Source organism: Hetaerina americana, unplaced genomic scaffold, assembly GCF_022747635.1.
Source record: "Hetaerina americana unplaced genomic scaffold, ioHetAmer1.1.p SCAF_8, whole genome shotgun sequence".
Classification (NCBI taxonomy): Eukaryota; Metazoa; Arthropoda; class Insecta; order Odonata; family Calopterygidae; genus Hetaerina; species Hetaerina americana.
In genome coordinates, this window is record NW_027287427.1 from 4,195,782 (window position 1) to 4,221,281 (window position 25,500).

Genomic DNA, 25,500 nt, shown 5'->3' on the forward strand with positions numbered 1-25,500 from the left:
TATTGTAAATATTAAAAATTTCATTAAACATTTTGGTCAAAGATAAATTACACACGAGATGTACATGGGCATGGTGGGTTCCGAGACTGCTCATGCCTGAACAACGGGGCATTGCGCGCTAAGGTTTGTTTGCAGTTATAAGTTATTGTTGGAGGAGGAAAAAGAGGAGTTTCACTTTGAGGGATACCACTACAGGTGAACCTTGGCCACATTTTGATCCCGGGAGCAAACAAGTATGCTAGGAGTGAAAATCTTCAACACTAAAAATAAATTACAAGGAACTGTGGGAGATGCCGCCACAGTAACATTTAACAGAGTCATCCGCTAAATGTGCATTGCGTTGCAACAATTTCAGTTTAAAAATGTATTGCCTTGATAGGGGTTTGAACCCTGATCCCTCATTATGTGGCCGAGTGCTTTAGCCAGTTAGGCTACCAAGTTGTTCCCGTAAATCCCCCAAAACCTCGGAGTGTGCGAGGACACCTCAGTAGCTTAACTCGTTAAAGCACTCGGCCGGACATTGAGGGATCCGGGTTCTAATCCCGGTCAAGGCAAATGACTTTTACACTCTGAAATTGTTTGTTGCACTAAAATTAAGAGCCACAGGCCTCTGCTGGGAAAGTAATAGCCATATCAGTTTTTGATATCAAAGGTATAGGGTATCAGCAAGTCAAACAAGTGCACGAAGCTGTAAATAGAACATGTTGTGGAGACATACTGGAAATTATCCAAGGTCATAGCGAAAGAAATAACAAATGGCCACATTACAAAGCAACAGGCTGGATGCTGCACCATGGTATGCACTGCCGTATGCCACAAATGATGTTGCCGAAAATTTTGCGATAACTAATGTGAAGTGTGTTCCTCATCCTCTTTATAGGGCTCCACTTTTGACCAGAAGGAACACCTTTTTGGAAAGTGTTTGCCATTGACATAAGAAGCAGGCATAGCATGTTTCAGCTGGCAATGGCTGCCTCCGATGCAATAGTGGAGTCAAATAGTTGAACCTTGCACAGGAAATACATTACAATTAAAGCTAACCAATTTACAAAATTAAATTTTTAATACCAAACTATGCAATAAAAGGAATGTATGTTCAGTTTATTCAAAAGCCCTCAATTTATAACGCACACACCATGAGAAGTTAGTCCATGGGTAATGAACATCACAACCCTATGCAATTTCAAATACACAGCACCCGATAACCTGACCTCCCTGGTCTGGTTATTGGCTGGATCCTTGGGCCTGACGAACAAGAAACGGTCCATGTTAATCACCTCTGGTTTGCAGGCCGATGCCAGCGCCGGGTTCATTTGGTAATTAAGGGCAGCCTCGATGACCATTGTTGAAATCTGCTGTTCACACTCCTTCCTGAGTTGGTGCTCACGGAATTTCACCTGCCGGCAAAGTAAAAAGTCAAGCTGAATATATTTTGTTCCTCAAGAACCTTCTATGAATGGAAAAAATACAAATTATGAAGATTCAAACTTTTCTGATGTGCCATTAAATATTATTTACTTTTATTCTTTCCTGTGACAACTTTAGCCTCGAGGTATGGAACATAGTTTTAACCAGATGTACCATGAAAGTAACGTATGAATATGAGAGTGGACATCATGAAAATAGGAATGTTATGATGATTCTTAGGACAGGGATACTGAAAAATATCAAGTCAAATATACAGAGTGGGAATACAGAAAACATTTTAGGTCTGAGTGCAGTGGGATGGAAGGACAGCGGGGATTACAGGAGCGATAGTTACAGATTAATATATAACGGAGGGATGGAGAGTCAATGAGGAGCAGCCATAGTAATATTTATGAAATTGCAGAGAAGGTGAATAAATGGGAAGGGTGAATAAATGAAAATTATTTTCAGAAATAAGAGCAGACCAGGTCTAACTAGCGGAACTCTTGCTATAGTGAGCGCAAGTTGAAAAGCAGCCATGGGGAGGAAGAGGTATACGCTATACTTGATTAGTAGGTCAAAACAATCCAGAATATAAATGGAAGAAAATACTTGATAATAATGGAAGATTGGAATGTGGTGATAGGCAAAGGGAGAGTACAGCTTAAGAAAGAGAACTGACCACAGATAGAAACCAATGAGAGCTTTGCAGGAAAAATATTCCAACTATCAATAATTACTTATTGGCAATTTTACTTTACCATGCGCTCCCAGGTAACTGTACGAATTGATCACACTGCTCCTATATCAGTGCCTAACCATAATATAATCTAACAGGTACCTATGAATTTAATGGTCTCTAATCCATATGTTGGTGATGACTAACCCCTCTCCTGCAGAACTCAACTGCTTTCTCCCTGCAGTCATTCCTCATACCTTAACTGTAGTCGCCTACCTTATCACCATCTCTTCCTTTGCTTACTGTCGCATTCCAATTCCCCATCACCATCAAATTCTTCCCTGAAGGAACACTTGCGAAACTGATTGTATATCCTATCGACCTCTTCCTCCGCATGGTTGCTCAGTGGCATGTATACCTGAATAATAACCAAGTTCGTCAGTTCTGCTTTTATCTCTACTATTCATCTTCTGTCCTTTGCTTGCTCTATGTTCACTACGCTTCTTCCTATATTTTTATTTAATACTAAGGCATCCGCTCGTTGGCTCTCGTCCCCTCCACTGTATGTTACCATCCATTGATATAATAATATCCAATAACCCCTGCTATCCTTCATCTCACCTTGCATAGACCTACATTTTCTCTTCCCATCTCTTGCTTTATATTCTCTAATTTTCCAGTCCTGAACTTTGTCATAACATTCAAACTTCCTATTCTAACTAGTTCTGTCCTTTTCTGTGTCTTTTGTGCTGCTGCTTTTGGTTTTTCTTTTCAGGGCTTTCGAGAGGTTACGACTGCGGAAGCTTTGCCTCTCCCGCTGCCGAGTAAGATATGTGGCTGATTGGGCCGAGTCCCGTAGTTGCCCGGACTCATTTTTTCCATATTCCCCAACATATTAATCTTGGGAATAATAATTGATGTGATTTCCCGTTGCCTTCCTCAATTGTGTTGTTAACACTACACCATCACTCAATGGCCACCCCACTGGGGTCAGATGCCCTTGCAGCTGCCTCCCCAAGGAACAGACGCTGTGTGGACAACCTTTTGTCTGGCTCCTAACCTATGACCTATCTAGCATGGATGACCCTACCTGGAGCAGTTATCATTGCTCCTGCCAGCACAGTTCTAGGGGGTCATCGGAATGCACCAGCTCTATTTTCAACCATATCAAGGTTGGAGAAAGGGCTAGTGGGGAGTGGGGATTTTGGATATTAAAAGGGAACATGATGTCGACAATCATAGCTTGAAACCAGGATCACATGACTGCAAGATAGGAAAAGAATTTAAGGAAATGAAACTGAAGATGGCTGCAGGAATGCAATAGCATCCTCGTAGAAATACTTAAGAATTTAAAAAAAGGAAGTTTTGAGGGTTCATTAGCAGCGTTAATGAGGGAAGAATTTCACCAAAAGACTTAGATAGAGTTAGATCAGCATTGATGCCAATCTTTTAAAAATGGAAAAGCAGCAATATGTGAAGAGTATGGGACTATATGTTTGACCTCACCAACTGCAAAGGCTTAGGAGTACAGTGCAAGGGTCATTCAAAAACCTATTTAAGCCTATTTCGTTGCAAAATGTTTTTCATTTGCCTCGTTAACTTACATCAATTGCCCTCAGTACTTGTATGTAATCATACTTCCTTCACAGTAAAGGTGTCATCATATTACTCAACTTCGAACACCCAAATGAAATGTTCTTGCCATTTGTATGTGAAAGGATAGAATAGCCGAACTTTTTCTCCCTCATCAATGAAATTATTAACACAGAGAAAATCTTGCATCATTTACAGAACACCATCTTGGTGCATTGCGCCAACTGCCATTTCATTCTGCACATGCTAGCCACTTTCTTAGAAAATTCCCTTTCAAGGGAGGGTATTTTATCTAGAACATATCATTAGTCTTGGAAATACCGTATTTTCCCATCAATAACATGCACCTAATGCATAATGCGCACCCAGAACTTTGTAGTTACCATGAATTTGTATAGATACCAGGTGCCCAGGGCTTCATAGTTATCTTGATCATGTAGAGATGCTGTGCATCTGTATTTACATTTACATATATTATATATATATATCAATTTTTATTACATGACGTGCATCTCCATTTTTTCGATCATCTGAACATTTTTGCGTAGATAACTCGCACGCTTTATCGCTGGGAAAACACAGTACTTTCAGTTGCTTTGAATTTAGTCGAAATTACAGTAAATTTTCTCTTTGAGCTATTTACTGTAGCTGATATCAAGAGGGATTTCAAATATGATAATCGACGACTAGGATCTCTCTTCTTACACTAATTTGGCTTGGGGAGGATAAAGCCACTAAAGGTAAATACAATGAATTCGGTCCGAAATAGAATATCACAATATCCAAGTGGATGTTGAATGTAGTTGACAAAAATATCTCCTTTAAGATGTCTAATGATTCAAAATGTAAAGCATCTCTCATGCTCACTCACCTTCAAACACCTTACAACTTTGCCTTCCAACTCCATGTCTTTGGGCTGCGTGGCCACCACGTGTGAGCAAAACTTATTTATATCCTGCCGACATCCCGTTTGCAGAGCAGGGTTGAGTCTGTAGTCTGATGACTGCTCAATCATTCTTCTGATCACCACATTTTGGCACTTTCTATCAAATGCTGGGTTATTCTTGAATTTCTGTAAACACAATTCAGGAATATTTGAGTAATTGCAAGATGGGAGGGTAGGCTGAAAAGTAATTCACACACGCTTGTAGAGTGAGAGCAAAAACAAATAGCAAGATGAGGCAAAAAGTAAAATTCTTAAGTTTAAAAATCACATATCTTTATTTTTCAACATAGTCACCGTATTAAGGCTAACACATTTCTCCCAACATATAACAAGTGTTTTCATTCCGTCAATCGAAAACTCTTCAGACTCTTCTCGAATCCAGGACTTGTCAGCTGCCTTCACCCCATCGTCCGAGGTGAAATGATTATTATCCTTGAGGTGTCTCTACCCTTGAGATATGCTTTAAAGTGCTTTGCTGGTCATTTTGAATCATATCTTTGGCGAGTTTGCGATGTTTATCGTCTGTGGCAGTGATCGGACGTCCGCTGTGTGTTTCATCAACAATTATTGCTTTTCAAGACTCGCAACCACAAAATTTTACTGCCCATTGATTTACAGTAGTCCTATCAACAGAATCGTCACCAAAAACAGCCTTTTAACAACTATGAATCACTGTAAGAGTAACTTTTTCAGCAGTTAAAAATTCAATGACAGTAAGCTGCTTAACTCGCATCGACATAGCACTAGAACACATCTCCATTCTTCCGCTTCTCGAAATACACTGGGTGAATGTAAGGACCTCAAACCTGCGCATGCATTTTAAGGGGGAATGTTACTTCCACATGCCACCAGGAGTGCTTCTGATGGTTCATTTGTTTGTGGTCTAAAAGCATGTGTGCATTAGTTTTCAGCCTACCCTCAGAACATTACCACTGTCAAATTCAAAATAAGAGAACTATGATAATTTGAAAGTAGGTTATAACCTTGTACAATTCTTGCCATAGAGCAAATTGTTATGAGAAGCTCGAATGCTTCATCCATGTGCTATTTTCAAAGCATGAATTCATCAACATAAATTTTACACTTTACTGGCTTAACAAGAGAAAACCACACAAAGAAACTGAAAAACAAGGCAAAATGCATTTTTGGTCAAAATTAAGCGACTTTAACTGAAAAACAGTTGTTTCAAGTCGACAAAAACTTCAGCATAAACAACAGAAACTAAACTATGAAAGCACTACCAGTGCTTGAATCATGAATAAATATTGACACTTTCAACAGACAGTGTTGCTTTTGAAAAATTGGTATCACAACCCTCAGATTACTAAGTTTGGTCATGAAACTTCATAAATTCTTGTAAGATTTTTTAAAATGATGGTAGGAAAAAATAGCACAACTTTGTCCAACGAGTGTTACCTCACATTTGTTTTAAACTTTGTACATTAGATCAAAAATGGTAAGGTTGGGAAAAAAGGAGCATTTGGCAGAGGGTGATGGAAAGTTGAAACTGAGGCCGAGAATCAGCGGTTTTTCAACCAAAGCCCCAATTCTTACCTAGCCTCAGGTTAAGAGTTACCAGTAGAATAGTCCTTGGTTCCATCATTTGAAGCTGATAGTAACTGTCTGACAAATAAAACTATTTTGGAAAACTTCATGCTATGGTATTTTCTGAAATGAAAATTTCTGAGCAGCAAAATAAGCTCTATCATTTTCAACTACCATTGACAATACGTTAACAATAGCTGTTTCTTAACATCTGAGTTAATGTCGCAAACTGGTACAATAGATGCTCATTAATTGTTTAGTGCTTACCCCACAGACTGGATGAAATGAACACATTTTTAATGAGTGACATGGGCGTGTGTAGTTTTTGCCATGAGGAGGAATGAATGCGTGAGTGCCTCTAAATGGCAATTTAAATAAGGCAATTAATTAATGCTACAACAAAAAGGAGAAAGTCATGATACTTGCTAACGATGGTTTTCAATTAGATCCTTCAGTAGGTGGGTGGGGTCTTTAAAGACCCCAATAAATGCTGTATTTTAGGTCTAAAATCATATTGGAAGTTGATTTCATCAGTTTCTTCCTGGAGTATTAATATGCATTGGCAAATTAAAAAAAAAGACATAATTCTCTGTATAAAAACACATTAATCAACCTGAAAGAGAATTTGGTATGTGATTGTGGAGTTCACCCAGTCCTAAGCCCGACGGCATGTGAAATTCACACATCAGGGTAGGGGGGCCAGTTCCTTTCTCTCTGCCAGTTATGGTTTCCCTAGAAGATCTGGTACTCGAAAAATCTAGCTAGGGTGGAACTGCAGTTGCCCAGAGAGGCTTGCCATGGAATCAAAGCCAGGCCCTTCTGTCAGTAGTCGAACACTACCCCTGGACTACCATGACCTGATTCTCTGTATATTTCCTGCAAAAAATATTTTTCTGCATTTGGGCATTTTTAGACTCCACTTGCCTATGCATGCCTCTGATATCCCGGGTGGACTGATCCTTGGGGGGAACCACTGATATGGCTAATAAAGAGGGAACTCTCACCTTTGAAAAATGCCATTTACTTGTGATTACCACGATATTATTGGAACACACTCAGCTGATTTCCTTGTAAGTCATAATATTCCATATCGGTGAAACGCGTCGTGCCGTATAATAAAATCTGTGGAAAAGTACGAGTCTTTCTTTCTATTTCAACAATGGACATAATATTCCAATTTAGAAGTTGGAAGTCACAGGCTAAACTCAATGAAATGCCTTGCACAGGTCCTATAAAGTTGATTCCGTATCCTCTCCATTGGGTGCGTTGATAATTTTGGTTAGTAAGTGTCAATTGCATCCACAGAAGATTAGATTTTTTCCCTTCTCGTAGGCCACATTGTACAGACAAAATAACATTATCTGTTCATAAGAATTTCTACTGGCTTTATTCATTAGTATTTACATTATTTTTGGAAAATTAGGATGGCAGATGGACTTACTGTGTTTGATTTAAATCCAATCACCATTTTTTTAAACTGGAAAAGATTTAGAGGTCCTTAATTCACTTGAGAATTTACCTTGAAAGAAGCAGGAGTTAATACACATAATCATATGGGAAGCAGTATACTCTACAGTAGCTTTCATTGGGCAATTTAACAAATCAAAAGTATCTTTGATCTATGACTGTTTCATATTTACACAATTTTTCTAACGTCCAGCCTAGTAATATACAACCTTCTAAGAAAATTATTATCTTTGCCAGATAAATTCATCATAATGCCTAGAGCAGTAACATTTGTTAAGTTGGTTTGTTATGTAATTATTAACCAGTTGAGCCACAAGATTGAATACTTCATTTCTGACAGTGTACATTAAAGCCATTGGAAGAGAAATGGTATGTACTTGAAATCTTCCTCCACCAGCTTCTGTTATTATCATTTGCCATACAGCCTTACACTAATTTCATTCATTACTCATTTGTATCCCATATTTACTTTCAATTTGATAAGCAGTTATTTCTCTCGGTACATTTCCCCAAGCGTTTCTCCAACTTTTTTCAAGCCGCCCAAAAAGTAGGATTTTGGAAGATCCTCAAAGTAGGCATCTGTTTTGGCAATGACCTCTTCGTTTGACATGAATTGTTTTCCGCTCAGCCAATTTCCGAAATAACACAAAGTCACCAGGTGAACAAAGTCACCTGGTGAATACGTGGATGTTGTAATAATGTGAACTTTAATTCCATAATTGTCACCATCGAAACTGTATAGATGTGCACCCATGTATTGCCTTAATGAAAGAGAATTTTTTCCTAGCCAAATTAGGATCTTTTCTTGATTTCTTTGCCAGAGCAATTATGATGCATAATACTCTATTTATCATTAGTCCTTAGAGCAAGTAACTGACGTACGAGGTCTGTTAAAAAAGTATGGTGTATTTCAAATTTCCACGGGTTACGTATACTTCACTTCTGATTTTTTGTGGCGTTATGTTGGTACTCATCTCTCACTTATGCCGAATAGTTTGGCCATTTTGAATGTTCAGTTAATTGCTGACAGCTGATTTACTTGGATGTGTTATGGCTTGTCTTTGATATTTGCTTGTTCCAAAAAATGGTTCAAAGAATCAGTATCAAATTTTAAGTGAAAAACAAAATTAAGAGTGCGGACGCATTCCGAATGTTGACTGTGGCGTAAGGAGGAGCTACCTTGGACCGAATCAACGTTTATCGGTGGTGCAAAATGTTCTCAGAGGGCCGAGAAGATGTGAAAGAGCACGTCAACAACAGATGAAATCATTGATGAAGTGAAGAAAATAGTATTGGCCAACTGTCGAATCACTGTTAGAGAAGTTGTTGAGGATCTAAACACATCGATTGGCTTGTGCCATTCAATTTTTACCAATGATTTGGGCATGACACAGGTCGCCGCGAAATTCGTACCAAAATTGCTCAATTTCGACCAAAAACAGGAATGCATTACCATTGCTAATGAGGTGTTGGACTCAGTTCATGACGACCCAAATTTGCTCCAGAGGATCTTAACTGGTGACGAATCATAGGTTTATGATTACCACGTGGAAACTAAAGCTCAATCATCCTAATGGAAGCTGGAGCTTGAGCCAAGACAGAAAAAAGCACTCCAAGTTCGGTCAAATGTGAAAGTTTTGCTTACAGTTTTCTTCGATTGCAGGGAGCATCATGAGTTCTTGCCATAGGGTGGAATGGTAAATAAGGAACATTACCTGCAAGTCGTGCGCAATTTGTACGAAGCAATTTGCCACAAACAACCGGATTTTTGGAAGAACAAACATTGGCTTTTGCACCAACATGGCGGGATAGGTGTTTCTACGGCGTAATGTCAGCCTTGACACATGCTAATCCCCTCAGAGCTGAACGAAAGGAGGAAAAGCGGTCAGTCACTTACTGCTATTTCAGTCGGGAAATGAAAACTGGGCACGGCTTCTGATTTTCAACATGATACTACAGGTAATACATGGCCCCTTGCTCACACACATTGTTGCTTAGGCATGAATTTTTGGCCAAAAACAAGACACTAATGATGCCACAGCCACCGTATTCCCCAGATCTGGCCCCCAGTGACTTTTCCTTATTCCCAAAACTGAAGAGGCCCATGAAAGGATGACACTACATTAAGATTGACGAGGCAAAGACCGCATCGCAGGAAGAGATCAACAAAATCACAAAAAATTATTTTTTGAAGTGCTTTGAGGATTGGAAAAAACATTGTCATGAGTGTATAATATCTAATGAGGATTACTTTGGAGGGGACAAAATAGATATTCATGAATAAATAAATAATTTTTGAATAAACACAAAAGTTGCAATGCTTTTTGAGCAGACTTTGTGCATAGGCACAGCACATGAGGGTGTAATGGCTTGACCATAACTGCTCACAACACATTGCCATGCTTGCTGAGAACCCTTGTTATGATGGAGATTAATTCCTAAAAATATTACCTAGAAAGCTCATGGAAATGGAATATTTTTGTCATTCAAGTCTTAGCAGCATTAGTTCCTGCATGAACATCAATTCTATGCTGTCGATGAATATGTCTCTCTCTGTTGATAAATAATTTCATTCTTAGGAAAGCTGTTACATCTTTGTTTTTTATCTGTGACTGTATCATAGGCATTGAAACTACAATTGCATTTGTAAAGTGTCCGTCCGGAATATTTGCAATCAATGTGACTTGTTCCATACATGTCTCAAACATGCCTTTTAGGGGCCATTAAACCTCAATCAATCAATTATAATTAACAATGAGGTGATCCCTGTTGACTAGAAAAAATCAATCATATTTATTGAAAGGGTTCTTTTAGAGTATTGACTGTTACTGGCCAGCAAATCTCTCCTGTGCTTACTACAAACTCACAAAAAATGTAATTGGATACCACATTAAAGATGGAATGGAAAGAAGAAATTGGTTTAGGTAAAGACAGCATGGATTCAGGAAAAAAATTACATGAAAAATCCATTTTGCTTCTCTCAACTAACATACAGCGGAAGACATTTAAAAAGGAAACAAATTGCTGCAGACACTCTTCTAACATATTTGATAAGGCGTATGCTCTCATGAAAAAATAGCAGATATTGATATTTATGGATGACATTAAATTCCATAAACTTTTTCCTATTTGGTGGAACCCAACAAACTAGAGTTAGCATAGTACTGTCACAGAGGTATTATATGCAACGTCTGGTGTGCCAAAAGGCAGTTTTCAGGGATCATTTTTATTTAAATCTAAGGCTAATGACATAGAAACATATGTGTATAGAGCTGCCATTGAATGATTACGGATGATTGTACTATCTAAGGCATAATTAAATCAAACTTCAATGCAAACAATTTAGAAAATGTTTGGAAGATTTTGGAAATGAGGGTTAACAATTGAGGTATGTTCAGGCACCCACACATTTCACATCTTCCTTTGTTACCCTTCACTCTTCCTCACGCCAGGTGGATGGTTGGACATTGGTCCAGCCTGAATGCCAACCCTATGGCCTCACTGTATTTCTACACAGTGTCCAGTGCAGTGTGGAGCTCTCTTGCACTTAAAGCATTCAGCTTTGATTCGCCCCCGTAAAACAAATGGGTGAGCTGCTTATGCTTCCGGTTTGAGGGGACACTGCTCACATAATGCCTTCCATACCTGAATTTCATCAAGTATTATTCCTATTGCATCCTCTTGAAACCTTATCATATTCTACCAACCCAAGCATTCCATGTACTTCTTATCCACTGAATGTGCACAATTAAAACAATTTTAATTCCTTAAAGGAGCTAAAATTTCTCATGATGCTGTTTTCAAGTGATGATAGAGTCTGCGCATAGAAAATGAGATGAAATGAAAGTTGGCCTTACCTTGAGACATTCAAGGGCCGTCGACAGGTCTGCATGAGGACAGAAGTATTTGAGTGCCTTGCTGCAAGCAGTGAGAAGTGTGTAGTCAACAGAGTTATCCGTCAATTCCTCCCTTTCGACTGCGAAGATGGCTCTGTGGCAATTGGGGCTCAGTTTACGCTTTGCTGCTTGAAGACATTCCAAAACCTATAAAAAAAAGGAGAAATATTTATCAAAGAACACGCTGGGGAAGTGGGGACATGAATCGCCATCATAATGACTGATAGGGCATGTGATGGAATCCTCACATACAAGCCATGTCATTCATGACTCTCAGAATATTGAATCTAAACTCCAAAGCCTGCACGTGTCAGAAAACCAGGAAATAGTTCAAAAATAGGCAACTCCTGAATGATGTGCCACTCGAACATCATTCTCCATTGTCTCCCGCAACTCTACCCAATACAACAAGAGAATTTATCAGCACACTTCACAAACACCTTGCATAGTGAGTGATTCACATTATGGGAGAAATACGAGGGTGTGGTGAACAGTTTCCGACCTAATAAAGAAAAAAATTTTTGTTGTAATTTTCGGCAGAATCTCCATCAAGATTCTGCCGAAGAATACATTCTTGTCACAGTGCTCTAATGCAATGATACCATTTTTATAATTCGATTCATCACGTCCCTGAAAATACTCTTTCACAGCATTGATGACTTCCTTTTTGCTCTCAAATTCTCAAATGAAGGGTGGAGAGAAACCCGGCATCGGCATTAGCCTACTCTTGTCGAGAGGCACCAAGGAGTCCACAGTTGAACGTCCCATCCGACGGACAGCGTACTCACTCAAAGTGCCCTCCACAAAGCACCTCAAGTAGGTATTGAGATACCACTAAAATATATTTGTTGTCCCCAGGATTTGAACCTGGGCCCCTCTCAGTGGGAAGCCTGCATGTTAGCAACCACAACACCTTGATCCCCTCCGGACATATATGTAAGGAGAGCCAGTGAAAGTGTAAAAAAATAAAGATATTCCAGTAAAACTAATGAGAATTTTTTTGAACACAAAGAAAAATAATACTAACTTCCATTCATTATGAATCACTGCAGAGGCTTGAATTAAAGCTGGTGGGTGATATTTTAAATACAAATTATGACTAAAAAATGACTTTTATTTGGGCAGATAACAGCAATTAATGATTTCTCTCGCTGGCATCCCTGCATCCACATCTCTCCTTATTTCCTGCCCACACCCACTCTCACACCTTGGCCTTTTCACCTCAGATCTCATACGTTTTGAATTTGTCTTATTCATGTGCCAAAGACATCCTTTCTTAGAACATTGACATAATGCCAATATCAATGAGCCCTTTGTATTTCTGCCAAATTACACAGGGAATATTCTTGTCATTTATACAATAAATCATAAAATTTTTCTATTTTTGACTCTCACTAATTCCAACATGAAACAATTTCTATGATGTATCATCTTCCAACACCCACACCAATTATTGGTTGGTCTCTTATTGACAATGGCCCTCACCACTCCTTTCCATCAATAACATACATTGAGCACAGGATATTCCACGTCTTGATTCAAATAAGATTTAATGCACCAGACGTCACTTTGGCAGTAATTGGGTCAAATATGAAACACCAAGATTAGGATTTATAGTTTACGCATGGAATTGGTGTCATAAGAGTTTCATGACAGGAAAAAGACCAATGCAACCATGATTAAATAGACATGGCACCACTCAATTGGGCCTCACCTGTCCATCGCCATGTTTCTTGTCTGCACAAAGATTCTTCACGTCACCGAGACAGGCAGCCTTGAGCACTGGATCCAAGTCAATGCTTTCCCGCCTCTGGAACAACTGGGCCCTCAGCTGCTGCCGACATTCCTTGGAGATGCTTGGCCTCTGTCCGCTAAGGGTTTCATCTCGAACCTTCTCACTCAAGCAGGACACCACATCCATTCTAGTAAAAAAATTATGAATTTCAAGAGTGGCATGGGACATCGTCATGGCTCATCACCTCTAAATGTTAAGCCCCTTGGTTCATCCTTCACTCCACACTGCCATGCCAAAATTTTCCATCACTTCTTCCGGTGACCTCCGAGCACAGGAATTATAGACATCAACATGAAGAGAAACGAGGAAAATCTAAAATTTCACTATTATTCCACTTGATGTCCTAAATAACATCAAACATCCTCGACCTTCCAGTGACTCAAGGTCCTCTTATGCTAAATATTTCCAAAATGACTTAACAGAAGAAGCCCTGCCCACAATATTAGTCCAATGTAACCTCAAATAGTGCCAAATGAAGAAGAAAATTGGAAATACTAGATGAAATGATAATAAGCATGGCTTCTATAATTGGCCATCACGCTTGGTGACATCTACCAACCAAATTCAAATATTTTTTGCAGTCCTGGAAAAAAATGTTGCATAAATCAGAAAGTATTGTAGAATGGTAAAAACCATAGCCTAATAAATTTGATTTAACAGCTATCAGGTATCTGCTTTGCTGGTCAAACCACAACACAACAAAAATCAAACCATTTTGACTTCACACTTACTTTTCAATGCTATGACACCAGGTTGTTGCACTCTAATTGGCTTCACTCAATACGTACTTTGTTTTGGAACGAGGGCAGTAACGAACAACGTGTGGACGACAAGCCTCCTTGAACTTGTACGAGAAGTGGTAGTTCTTGAGAGAAATGAGCTGGAAGTGCTCGACGGCTGCACGACAGCGGACTCCGTAGGCCCTCACCTCGGGGTCGTTCTTGTGGGAGACGAGGCATTCCATCACGCCTCCCTTGTCATATCCATCCTGGAATTCCTCCTTCAAAGAGAATAACAAGTCACCTCACTCATGGGCCTCACTTCATTCACATTTAAGTCTGTCATGCACAGAGACTTGCAAAAGTGAATGTTTGATCCTCAGCCACATCACTTTACCCCTCTTATAATTCATAAGAAAACATTTCTCAGGTCGCTAGTATGCAAGAAAATGAAGGACGTGGTCCTTGATGATGAAAAGCAGGTGGAATCGAGAAGGTTCATGGATGAGGGGAAATAATACTAATACAGATCAGTCTAACCGCTGGTTGAATGAAATGGTGACCTTATACCCTCTTTAAATATGCCCTTTATTGAAAATTCTCAAGGTAACAGCAAGTGAGCAAGATGGATCTTTTGGGTTTCAAGTAGCATGGAACACCCCATAATAATGGCATGGCGAGCAGATTAAATAATAGTGTGGCCTTGTAATGTAAATAACAAAATAAATAACAAACAAAAAATTAAAAGGTTGAAAGAAGTTGAAAAAAATCTCCCTGCATGTAGGGAACTCCATCTCAGAATTCTTATCCAAGCCTTTTTATTAACCAGGCCTCATCATGCATCAATTAGCATATGGATGATGCAGAGTTAACTCTGTGTGTGTGTGCATACAGTAAATCCTTACATCAAACTACTCTTAAGTGTACCCATGAGAGCGTGCCAATACTACAAGGATAATTTGAAAAGTTCTCTGAATGGAATATAAATAAATGACTTACTTCAGTGAAACTTTTTTATTTTTCAATGTGGTCTCCCTGTATACTAATGCACTAGGTCCAGCGATGTTCCAATGCCTTGATCCCATTTTGAAAATTAGATTCCTTCAAGCCTGCCAAAAATACTCGTCTACTTCGGCTTTTAGTTCTTTGTTTGAAGTGAATCTCCGTCCACCGAGGAAAATTTTGAGCGTGGGGAAGAGATGGAAATCTGATGGAGCCAAATCAGGCGAATAAGGTGGGTATGTGGGCATGCATTGTCTTGATGAAGGATGACTTTCTTCCTTGCCAAACCAGGCCTTTTTTTGCACATCTTTTGCTTTAGTTGGTCCAGGAGGTGAGCATAGTATTGTCCATTAATGTTTCACCAGTAAAAAGATCTGGCATCTGTTGGTGATTCCGAGAACCTTTCAAACTCCCCTTGTACCTTAAAACTAATAATAGCTTTAACTAATGAATACTTTCAAAATGTTGCCAGTATGGCCACTTAAGGAATGAATCATAGAAACACATTGAACACATCTTTTTCTAGGAGGTGATAGAAAAAAGAAACTTACCTCACAAAATTTATTGATGAAATTTTTGCACTCAGACAAAATAATAGGGTTGATTTCAACATGTCCAGCTTCCAATTCTGTGTAATTTGCAACTGCTGCCTTGCACACAGCACTCAGACTGTTTTGAAGGGAGAGAAGAAGAAATTAATGAGATCCTAATATAAAATGAAAGCCCTTAGAAAGGTCTAATACACAGACGTCAATAAAAAAAATTTGCTAAGAGGGCCTTGAATAATCCTAAATAGATAGTATTGATAAATTAATTTCCAAAAATATGACACTTAAAGAATCACATAATTTGAATACTATGGCTTGAACCTTTAGAAAAAATGGAATCTTGAAAGAAGTAATCCAATGAATGAATAACTGATGGAAGCACTTTTCCATTTGATATATCAAGTGGAAAAGTGCTTCCATCAGTTATTCATTATGCTCGACTTCCACCACATCTCGCCTGAAGCTACTCAATTTCATCCAATGAACTTGTATTGTATATGAGGTCTGTCATAGTAGTAGTAGTTTTAGAGGAGGCGACCGATAGCTAAGGTCATTTGCACCATTAGGGATGGATGCGATAGGAAGGGTGGAGAGAAACCCAGCATAAACACTAACCTCCTCTTAACGAAAGGTGCTAAGGGGTCCACAGTTTAACGTCCCATCTGATGGACGACATGAGGACAGTCTGGAACCCATGCAATACTTTGAGAAAAATAGCTCATCTAGAACAATGAGGCCTTAGTTTACTTGGAAGTACTTCCCTTGGGACCTCACGCACTTATCCCGGCATCTCTTTCCCTTTTGAATACAATCATCAAAGTCCTTTTTCGGATTGGCCATCAGCTGCCTCGTTGTGTTCTCCTCTATCAAGTCAAACATCAGCTGGGAAGACTGGGCTTTTGTTTCAAGGTCATAGCAATAGAACCATGACTCATCTCCAGTTATGACCTTTTTTAGAAAACCTGGGTCATTGTTTGCTGCTTGCAGCAAGGTCCTTGCAATTGAAGCACAAAATTCTTGACATTGCCAAGATGAAGAAGAGCGTGATGAGGCAGCTGATGTCCATTGCATAAAAAGCAATTTGCTGATCGTTTTGAAAAGCAGAAGAGATGTCGGGATAAGTGTTGAGGTGCCAAGAGAAGTACAGAGGAACTTCACTTAATGAGGAAAAAAAGTGGGCCTAGCTGACTTACTTAACGAGCAGCTTTGTGCCTAAGAAATTATTTGGGAGTTTTTTAAGAGTACAAGAAAGTAGTAGAAATTAAAAGTAATATCATTGAAAAGTGAGAATGGTGAGGTGTAAGTGTGGCTGACCTAGTATGCACCTACAATCGATCGACATCTGCAAAATGCATTTTTTCAAGAACGAGGATAAGAATGAGGAGATATATGCTTCAAAGGGAGTGACAAGAATGTCTACGCAATGGTTACACATACTTAAAGAAGTTGGATAAACAAAAAGTAATTGCATTAAACACAATTAACATCAATATCATTTGCGACAATGCAAAAGTGATTTCTGCCAACCTCATTAAGAAGATGCGAGGATCAATGGCCAAAGAAATATTTAAGGGGTACTGTGTGCAGTTTGAGAAGTTTAAGAGAAGAACCGGCAATCAAGGCAATGTGCTGTATGGCGAAGAAATAAGCTCCAATTCAATTGCACCATAGGATTTCAACGATGACCACAAGAAGCCCATAGATTCTGAGAATTACCCACTTAAAATACATTTAATTGTGACAAAACCGATCTCTTCTGGAAGAAGATGATTCCATTCATTTTTGATTTTGCTGTTTTACATTTCAACAAAATTTTAATGCGTTGTCAAAAAGAAATGTCTCCAGACAGTTTTCTAGTAACAAGGAATTAGGTGCACATCATACAAAATCAACTATTTATTTAGATTCTTTTTTGTAAATACAAATTGAATTTTATTAGCAGGATAGTTCATTCTGTGATAGAAGAAAAGATAAACACGTTTCACGATCCTTAAAATAAGCATACGAGGGTCATCCGGAAAGTAGTACCCGTTCGTGCCGCATGAAGTGCTGACGACGCGAGTAGCCGCTGGACGAGGTCAGATAGCTTCATTGGCTTGTCTGCCTTCTCTGAGCCAAGTTGGGTGACGCTAGCATTGCCTGTGTTGTTTCTGTGATTGTTTACAATGTTTAAAAAAATTGAGAACGCCGCCAGTTGTGAAGTGAGGGCAGTGATTAAATTCCTCAATGCAAGAAACGTTCGCCCATGTGATATTCATCGCCAATTAAAGGAGGTGTATGGAGACAATGTAATGGACGAGTCGTCTGTTCGGCGGTGGTGTCGCAACTTCAACATGGGGAGGGGGAACACACACGACGATGAGCGTTCGGGGAGACCGTCTGTCATTACAGACCAACTGGTGAGCTCAGTTGACGAATTCGTGAGGAACGATCGGCGCGTCACAATTGATGACATCTGTGAGCATTTTCCCAATGTTTCTCGAACAATTGTTCATGAAATTGTTAAACACCATCTGCATTATGCAAAAATTTGTGCAAGATGGGTCCCTCGCGTATCTCAATGAGCTGGCGGCGAAGGACTATGCAGCAGGAATACAGAAACTTGTCACACGTTATGACAAATGCCTTAATTTGCTTGGAGATTATGTTGAGAAGTAGTTTAAAGTATCCTCTTTCAAATAAAATTTTTTATGTTTGTTAATATTTACTTTTGTCTTTTTATTTCACGAACGGGTACTACTTTCCGGATGACCCTCGTACATGATTTTCTCTGAATTAATTATTTACATATTTTAGCTTTTTTAGGATGGAACGCATTATCATATTTCACACAAATTTATAAGGAAAAAATTGTTCCACTAAACAAGTGTTCCACTTTACAAGAAAGCGTACAGCTAATGTCGCTCTTAGAATCATCAACAAGCTGATGGAGAGCAGGGCAAATGATTAGTTAGGCGATGATCAGTTTGGGTTCATGAAGGGGAGAGTCACGCGTGATGCCATTGCAGTAATGAGATCACTAATCGAGAGGAATATAGAATACAATCAGGACATATTTGCCTGTTTCGAAGATTTCAAAAAGGTATTCGATAGAGTGAATTGGGAAAAACTAACGAGAGTATTGCACAAAATAGGAACAGATTGGAGGGGTAAGAGGCTAATCTGCAAGCTGTAAATGTCTCAGACTGCTCAGGGGCAAATGGGGAATTGAGGTGGGTTAGGCAGTGTTAGGTAGAGGTGTAAGGCAGGGTTGCCCATTATCACCTGTGCTGTTCAAAGTGTATGGGGAAGGAATGATGAAAGAGGCATAGGAAGACAGTTGGCTGAGAATTTGTAATATCAGTTGGGCTTGCTGATGACCAAGGTCTAGTTTAACAGTCAGCCAAGGGGTTGCAAGCATTGCTGAGTGAATTGGAAATTCAGTGCGACAGGTATGGGATGAGAATCAATATTAATAAAACAATGGTTATGCGATTTTCTAGAAATCAAAAGGCTAAGCTAAACATTAAAATAGGAGGGCAAGAACTAGAGCAGGTAGAACAGTTTATGTATCTCGGAAGTGTTTTGGACCAACATGGTCAAAGTAGAAGGGATGTAAGGAGAAGAATTGCACTAGGCAAAGAGGCTTTCACAAGGAGGAGGGAGTTGATGACGGGGATATTGAGTATGGATATTAATAAAAGGCTCGTAAAAACTATAATATGGAGCATAGCCATGTACGGCACGGAAACGTGGTCATTGAAGCAGGAGGATATACGTAGACTGGAGGCTTTTGAAATGTGGGTGTGGAGAAGAATGGAGAAGGTGAAATGGACCAAAAGGAAAACAAATGAGGAAGTACTGGGTATGGTGGGAGAAGAGAGGGGTTTGTTGGGAGAAATCCTATGGAGGCAGAAAAAATGGATGAAGGGCATATTGAAGACTGTAATAGAGGGGAGAATGTTAGGCAAACAACAAAGGGCAGGAACAGGATGTTAGACGGGATGAAGGGAGGAAGGAAGAACTTGGAGATGAAGAGGGACCTGATGTAGAGTAGGATGTGGGATTTTGTGTTTTGTTAGGAGTAACAAAATATTTATTTGGTAGTAGCGTCCATCCAAACTACCTTAACCAGTAGATTACCTAAACAATAATAATATTTATTTATATAAATAATATATATGCAAGGATATGAACTGGAAACTAATATAAATTTATCAAAAATTCAAGGATGTAAGGTAATGAAATGACTGCCCACCATCCGCAATCATCCATTTAAATTTAAACAAATAAATTTAAAAAATCACAAAAAATTGCTTGAAAAGGGTGGCTCAAAACTAATTAGGCTTCACTCCCAGATGTTGAGCACACAAGAGAGAGAGAGAAAAAAGCAAAGCTGAAAAAAATTCTTCCGTTGAAAACACTCCTTACTTCTCAAGGTTGTCCTGGAGGCAAACCATCTCTTCCCCACGCCCAGTTTTCCGCTGGCAGAAACCAGCAAGTTCAGCCAGGCAGTTGTCTTCCACCTCAGGCTGCAAATCAACACTCACAGCTCGCAGACGCATCACTCTGCGCAGCTGCGTGATGCAGCCCTCACTCGGACTGGCCTGCCATTTAAAGATTAGAGAACGCAGGAAATTACAACTATGGCACCTCGGATTGTCATCCACTATAAAAACTAAAGCGTTCCCACGAATCGCAAAAATCTTAAACCAAGAAGGGTTCCCAATAATTGGTTAGAGAACCCAAGAGATGGAATTAGAAAAGGTTTGATTGTTAAGCAAGCCTCATCTCTCACTAGACTGGCATTCAAGTTGAAGCCACACCCATTACACGATTGCACTTCCATAGTCGATTGAATGTATTAATGGTAAAGGTGATTACATTGAAAAATAAAACTTTGTTAACGTAAAAACTCAATTAGTTAATTTCACCATAAGGCCGAGAAATTTTCAGATCACCCTTGTAGTTTTAATGAGAAAAACGCACAAACGAACCCTCGTAGTCCTAATGACACAACTCTTCACTGAGTGAGACAACCTTTCCCCACACCTCATCACCATTCACGCACTGATAGTACTGTAAATTGCAAATCAATTCGCCACATCAGTGGATCCAATTCCTGTGATAAGCAACATGGCTGGCTCCATAAAAGAGATAAAATGGAATTAGGAATGCATATCATCAGCTGGTGTGCTAATAGGCATACCTCTGGGTCCCTCAGTGGATGATATGCATGTCGATAGAGACAAGGCAGCACCATGGCACTGCCATCAACTGTGACAGCTTTTGACTGTGTCTGGCTGGTTGGACATAGCCGGTCTGCATCCTTGTGACAGTGGCGGTAGAGAACTGGATCGAGGGAAAACTCCCGTGACACAAAGTACTGTATTTGAAGGAGGGCTTTCTTGCACAGCTCTGGTAGTTTATCCTCCCCAAGTTGCTCCATGAGGCATGTCATCACCCTGCACAATATAATCAATCATTTGTAAGAAAAAACACACCAAAAATTCACCTTTCGGAGCTAATTATGCAGAAGGCATAAGTTTTGAAGGCATTTTGTATGTTGAAACATTTGCAAGACAAGAGCATGTATTTGATAATTTTCCAAAACTTCTAAAAGAATTTCTTACTTGGCTAACATTTTAAGTGCCAATAATAGTTTTTCACCAGTAACAGCCACAATCCACACCAAGAATATTCTGCCATAAGTGTTTGTAGAAATAATTATTAATAGCAATGATATTGAATCTACAAATTGATTGGATTTAAGTGAATCAAAATGAATAGGGGAAAATTTGAATGGGAAGTATTTTCTTAAAAAATTACCAGCTGTACCAACATATATTTCATCACTGGGTGAAAACGGCTTTCAGCTGTCTTGCTGCAATGTCCTGAGGCACAGTCTGAAACTTGTTTTCTCCTGAGATAAGAGAAAGATGATTCTCTTATCTAAGATTTAAGAGAAAACTTGTCTGCCAGCCCAAGACTGTAACTCATGAAGCAACTTCCAGGAGAGACTGAGAAAATGCATATTTTGACAGATTTGTTAGTTCTTCCTGAAATTTTGAGGCACTATATTTGACCTGTGAGATTAATTTCTGTATCTGAGGAGTTGTTAGATCAAAGCAATTATTCATGATTCTACGGAGGACTTTAAGAGAATTGTGAAATATTTTTCTTGGGCTACTGAATCCCTATGTTACCCGTAATGATGGAAGTGTTTTGGTGTCGTGTCTATCTTCAGCAGCCTGTCTGTTTATGATTGTAGAATATCAATAGCATGTTAACAATAGTTATTATTTATGATCTGAGCAGTAAGTACTTGATGGTACCCTCCATGCCTCTATGTGGAACTTGCTATTATTCATTTAGAAATAAACTTCATATACTTTGTATATTTCCACAATGGTATATTTTTACACGACCATGGTTTCGATTATTTACGTCATCTTCAGGTACAAATACAAATTGTGAGACACTTACACATACAACAATGAGCTGAGGAGTGACAGGGAGGGAGGGGGGATGGGCAGTACAGGAGCAGAGGGAAGGATGGGATGGGGGGTAGGGGTGTGGTGGTTGCCTGGATGGCAATGGGTGTGGACTGAGGGACGCAGAGGCTGGAGGTCGGTATAGCTACTGCTGACTTCAGAGCCGACTGCCTGCGATGGTGGAGGGTTCATCAGGGGGAAAACAGACAATTCATTTAACTATTTTGATATTTATCTACCAATAGAATTTTTTTTTAAGAATTCATCTTCCTATTAATCCAAATGTCTAGGCAGACTGTTGCAGTAACATCCTTGGCCAATTCATTCATCCAAATATTTATTAAATATGAAAAGTACAAACTCTTTCATACTAGACATGATACTCCTCTGCACAATATGGAATCCAGCAACATAAAATGTTAAAAAGTAGTAACAAAAGATTTCATTGGCTCACGAAGCACGTCCCACGGGAACTCCTCCTCTTCCATAAACTTCTTTTGAGTCCAGACTTTTCTACCATCCGGTCAGCAGAAAGAGTTATCTCACTCAATTACAGACTTGTGCCCCCTCATCCTCCCTCACAGATAAGCAGTTACAGACTTGTGCCCCTGAAGCGTAATTGATGACTTCAAGTTTGAATGCAATACCGCATGGCAATCTTTGCCTACAGGAAACTCTCGTACTAATTATGGGTGAATGCCTGTAGGTCTGTTGAGTTCATCAGGAAAGATATGATGTACATTTATACATTACAGAGGGGTGACATCCCCGTTAGGCCAACATGTAATAAGTTATGCGGCAGCACCGCAATTGATACTTTACTAAACACACTACAGTGAATACATTTCCGATTTAAATGGGAATTTTTTTAGGATGTACTTATAAAAAAATATTAAACTCTGCTGCTTACTACTGACTCAAAACAGTGAGATTAGAGACATTTGTAATCAAGGAAAACATTTCCTAGACCTGACGGGGGGAAAAAAATATGCAATAGCAAACATTTTTCCAGCAAATTGGCCCGCATTTAAAGGTCAAAGTGCTGCCCCTGTGCCCCTGGTCCATAAGAAGACGCAGGCTGGTTTAAGAGCACATGTAGGAATAAAGAAAGGAATCCTTATGGGCCGGAGAAGAGGGTATATCAAAGGAGGGAATATTTCCAATTCAAGAAAATTTAGAACTGGTGACAAAGATACTGGATATCCATTGTTAACAGTGGACAAAGGAGTTCATCTACAATTGCATCCCAACACCACGGCAGAGTAGGACATTATCAATCCAAAAAATGCAAAAGGAAGTTTTCAGTCTGAGCACAAAAGCTCAATCTAATTAATCTTAAACTACTGCTAGCAGTCTGCTGCGTGAGGAACTATCTAGTCTCTAACTATTGCCTGAAAACACTGCAATCAAAAACTTCAGCTTTCCTAAAAACAATAAGATTAGCTCCCAAATGATTCCAAGTTGCATATATCCAAGTGTTAAATCTGGTTTTACATGCTAATTCCTGCCAAACAACAATGTTTGCAAACGTTGGTTAGTAAAATGATACCATATGTCTCAATATAATTTCCTGGATGTGATACAAATGAATATTCAATGTATAGACACCCTTCAGCACCTCGCTCAACAAGCACCGCCCACAACAAGTAATTCACATTACCAGCACACAATAATGTAAAAAGATGACTTGCTTGACAGTTCACTTTTCACATAATGAGTGACGAAGAGCGGGAATGTGCGAGCCCCTGTTCAGTCAGTTTGTTTTTGGCACTTGTTCCGCTACTGTCTTAGTGTAGCTATATATCACACATTTTCTCAAACTTTCGTTCAGACCTATTATTTGAGATGTTTTTGCGCAAAGAGTACTACTGCTTGCAAAAATTTCACCAAAGAAAACTCCTCGAGAAGATAGCCATTATAGAATAAAAATAACAGTAGTAAGTAAAACCATTCAAAATCAGGAACAAGGTATCTGCGCGGTTGATCTAGAATGGACATACAATCCATACAGTCAACACTTGCATCAACAATTCGCATTTTCTTCAAGTACAAGATTAAAGAGATTGATGCTTCAAAGAGATTGACAAGAATACAAGATGCAATGGCTACATATTCTCAATGATTTTGAAGTGCTACTTCCCTTATGGATAAATGATAAGCAATTGAAATGCAACACTATTTGTGAGAAGGTGAAAGTTATTTTAAAATAGAGAAAAGTGACACACAACTGGCACTGTGCTTTGAACACAAAATTCTTCCGCACGTCTATAGACTCGTGCTTAAAATGGGAGGCCCAAACTAACACCATATAAGGAAAATTAAGCTCAGGGTTTAAAAAACAGATGAGAAAAATGAGTATCTTACCCTGAGTCGCCAGCATTTACAGTTGAGCAATATTCCTCGGCAGTTGCCTCACACGCTTTCTTCAACACAGGGTCAATGGTCCAGTTCTCACCAATGTCAGTCTCCTTTGCCAGGGCCTCCAGCTGTTAAGTGATAATGAGAGGAAAACAACAGAACTGTGAATTCAAATTGAAAAGAAGAAAAAAATTCCAAAAATTGAGTTTGTTTTGATGCACTTTCAAAAATACACAAGGTGTACAGTAAGGAATTGATGGTAAATAAAACTGATATATTTGAACATTAACAAAAACTGATGTCATTGGTAAAATATGGTAAATAGCAACATTTTTCTTTGCTGAACTTCCCAAATAGAACTCTTTGGCAAATAAATATGAACCCTCCACGAACTTAAGCCTCTCACCTACCTAACCAAATTATCAGCCATTTTGGATGCTCAGTTGATTGACAATTGTCTGAGAGTCATTGCAAAGATTTTGTGAAATTGGAAAAAACCGAGTAATGAGATGTCGTTAAATATTTGTTTTTGAAAGGCAATATGCTTACGCAAATCAAAGCCGAGCTGGATGTTGTATATGGGTGCTATGCAGCATCAATTGCGACCATGAAATTTTAGGCAGCTGAATTTAAATGTGGCTGTACCAGCTTGGTCAATGTCGATTATTCAGGATGGCCAAGAACTGCAATAATCGCCAATATAATTGATAAAGTTCACCAAATGGTACTGGACGACAACTGAATTAAGGTTAGAGAGATTGCTGAGGCTATTGGCATGTTGAAAGGATGCATTTGTCATATATTGACTGAAGAATTGGAGATGCAAAAGCTATCCATGTGTTGGGTCACTTTGGACTAAAAAGGCATTCGAATGAACATTTCCAGGCATTGCGGATAAAGTGAAGCAAGTCAGATCTTTTGCGTCCATAACTGTAGATGAGAGTTGTATCCACCACTACACTCCCAAGACGAAAGACCGATCGAAGCAGTAAACTGCAAAGGGTGGACCTTCTTCGAAAAAGGCGAAGACGGTTCCATCGACTGGGAAGGTGATGGAGACTGTTTTTTTGGG

The 25,500-nt window shown here is 39.2% G+C and overlaps 1 protein-coding gene across 1 annotated transcript in view; it reads right to left on the reverse strand.

The window, feature by feature from the left end:
• Glg1 (golgi glycoprotein 1) overlaps positions 1-25,500 on the reverse strand; it is a 51,242-nt gene that overhangs the window by 8,731 nt on the left and 17,011 nt on the right. Inside the window, exons 7-15 of the mRNA XM_071597038.1 lie at positions 24,435-24,556; positions 20,786-21,041; positions 20,008-20,183; positions 15,601-15,718; positions 14,117-14,328; positions 13,248-13,455; positions 11,495-11,680; positions 4,551-4,751; positions 1,278-1,397 (exon numbers count right to left, since the gene is read on the reverse strand). Of these exons, the coding sequence (XP_071453139.1) occupies positions 1,278-1,397; positions 4,551-4,751; positions 11,495-11,680; positions 13,248-13,455; positions 14,117-14,328; positions 15,601-15,718; positions 20,008-20,183; positions 20,786-21,041; positions 24,435-24,556 (1,599 nt within the window). The remainder of the gene's footprint in view (positions 1-1,277; positions 1,398-4,550; positions 4,752-11,494; positions 11,681-13,247; positions 13,456-14,116; positions 14,329-15,600; positions 15,719-20,007; positions 20,184-20,785; positions 21,042-24,434; positions 24,557-25,500) is intronic.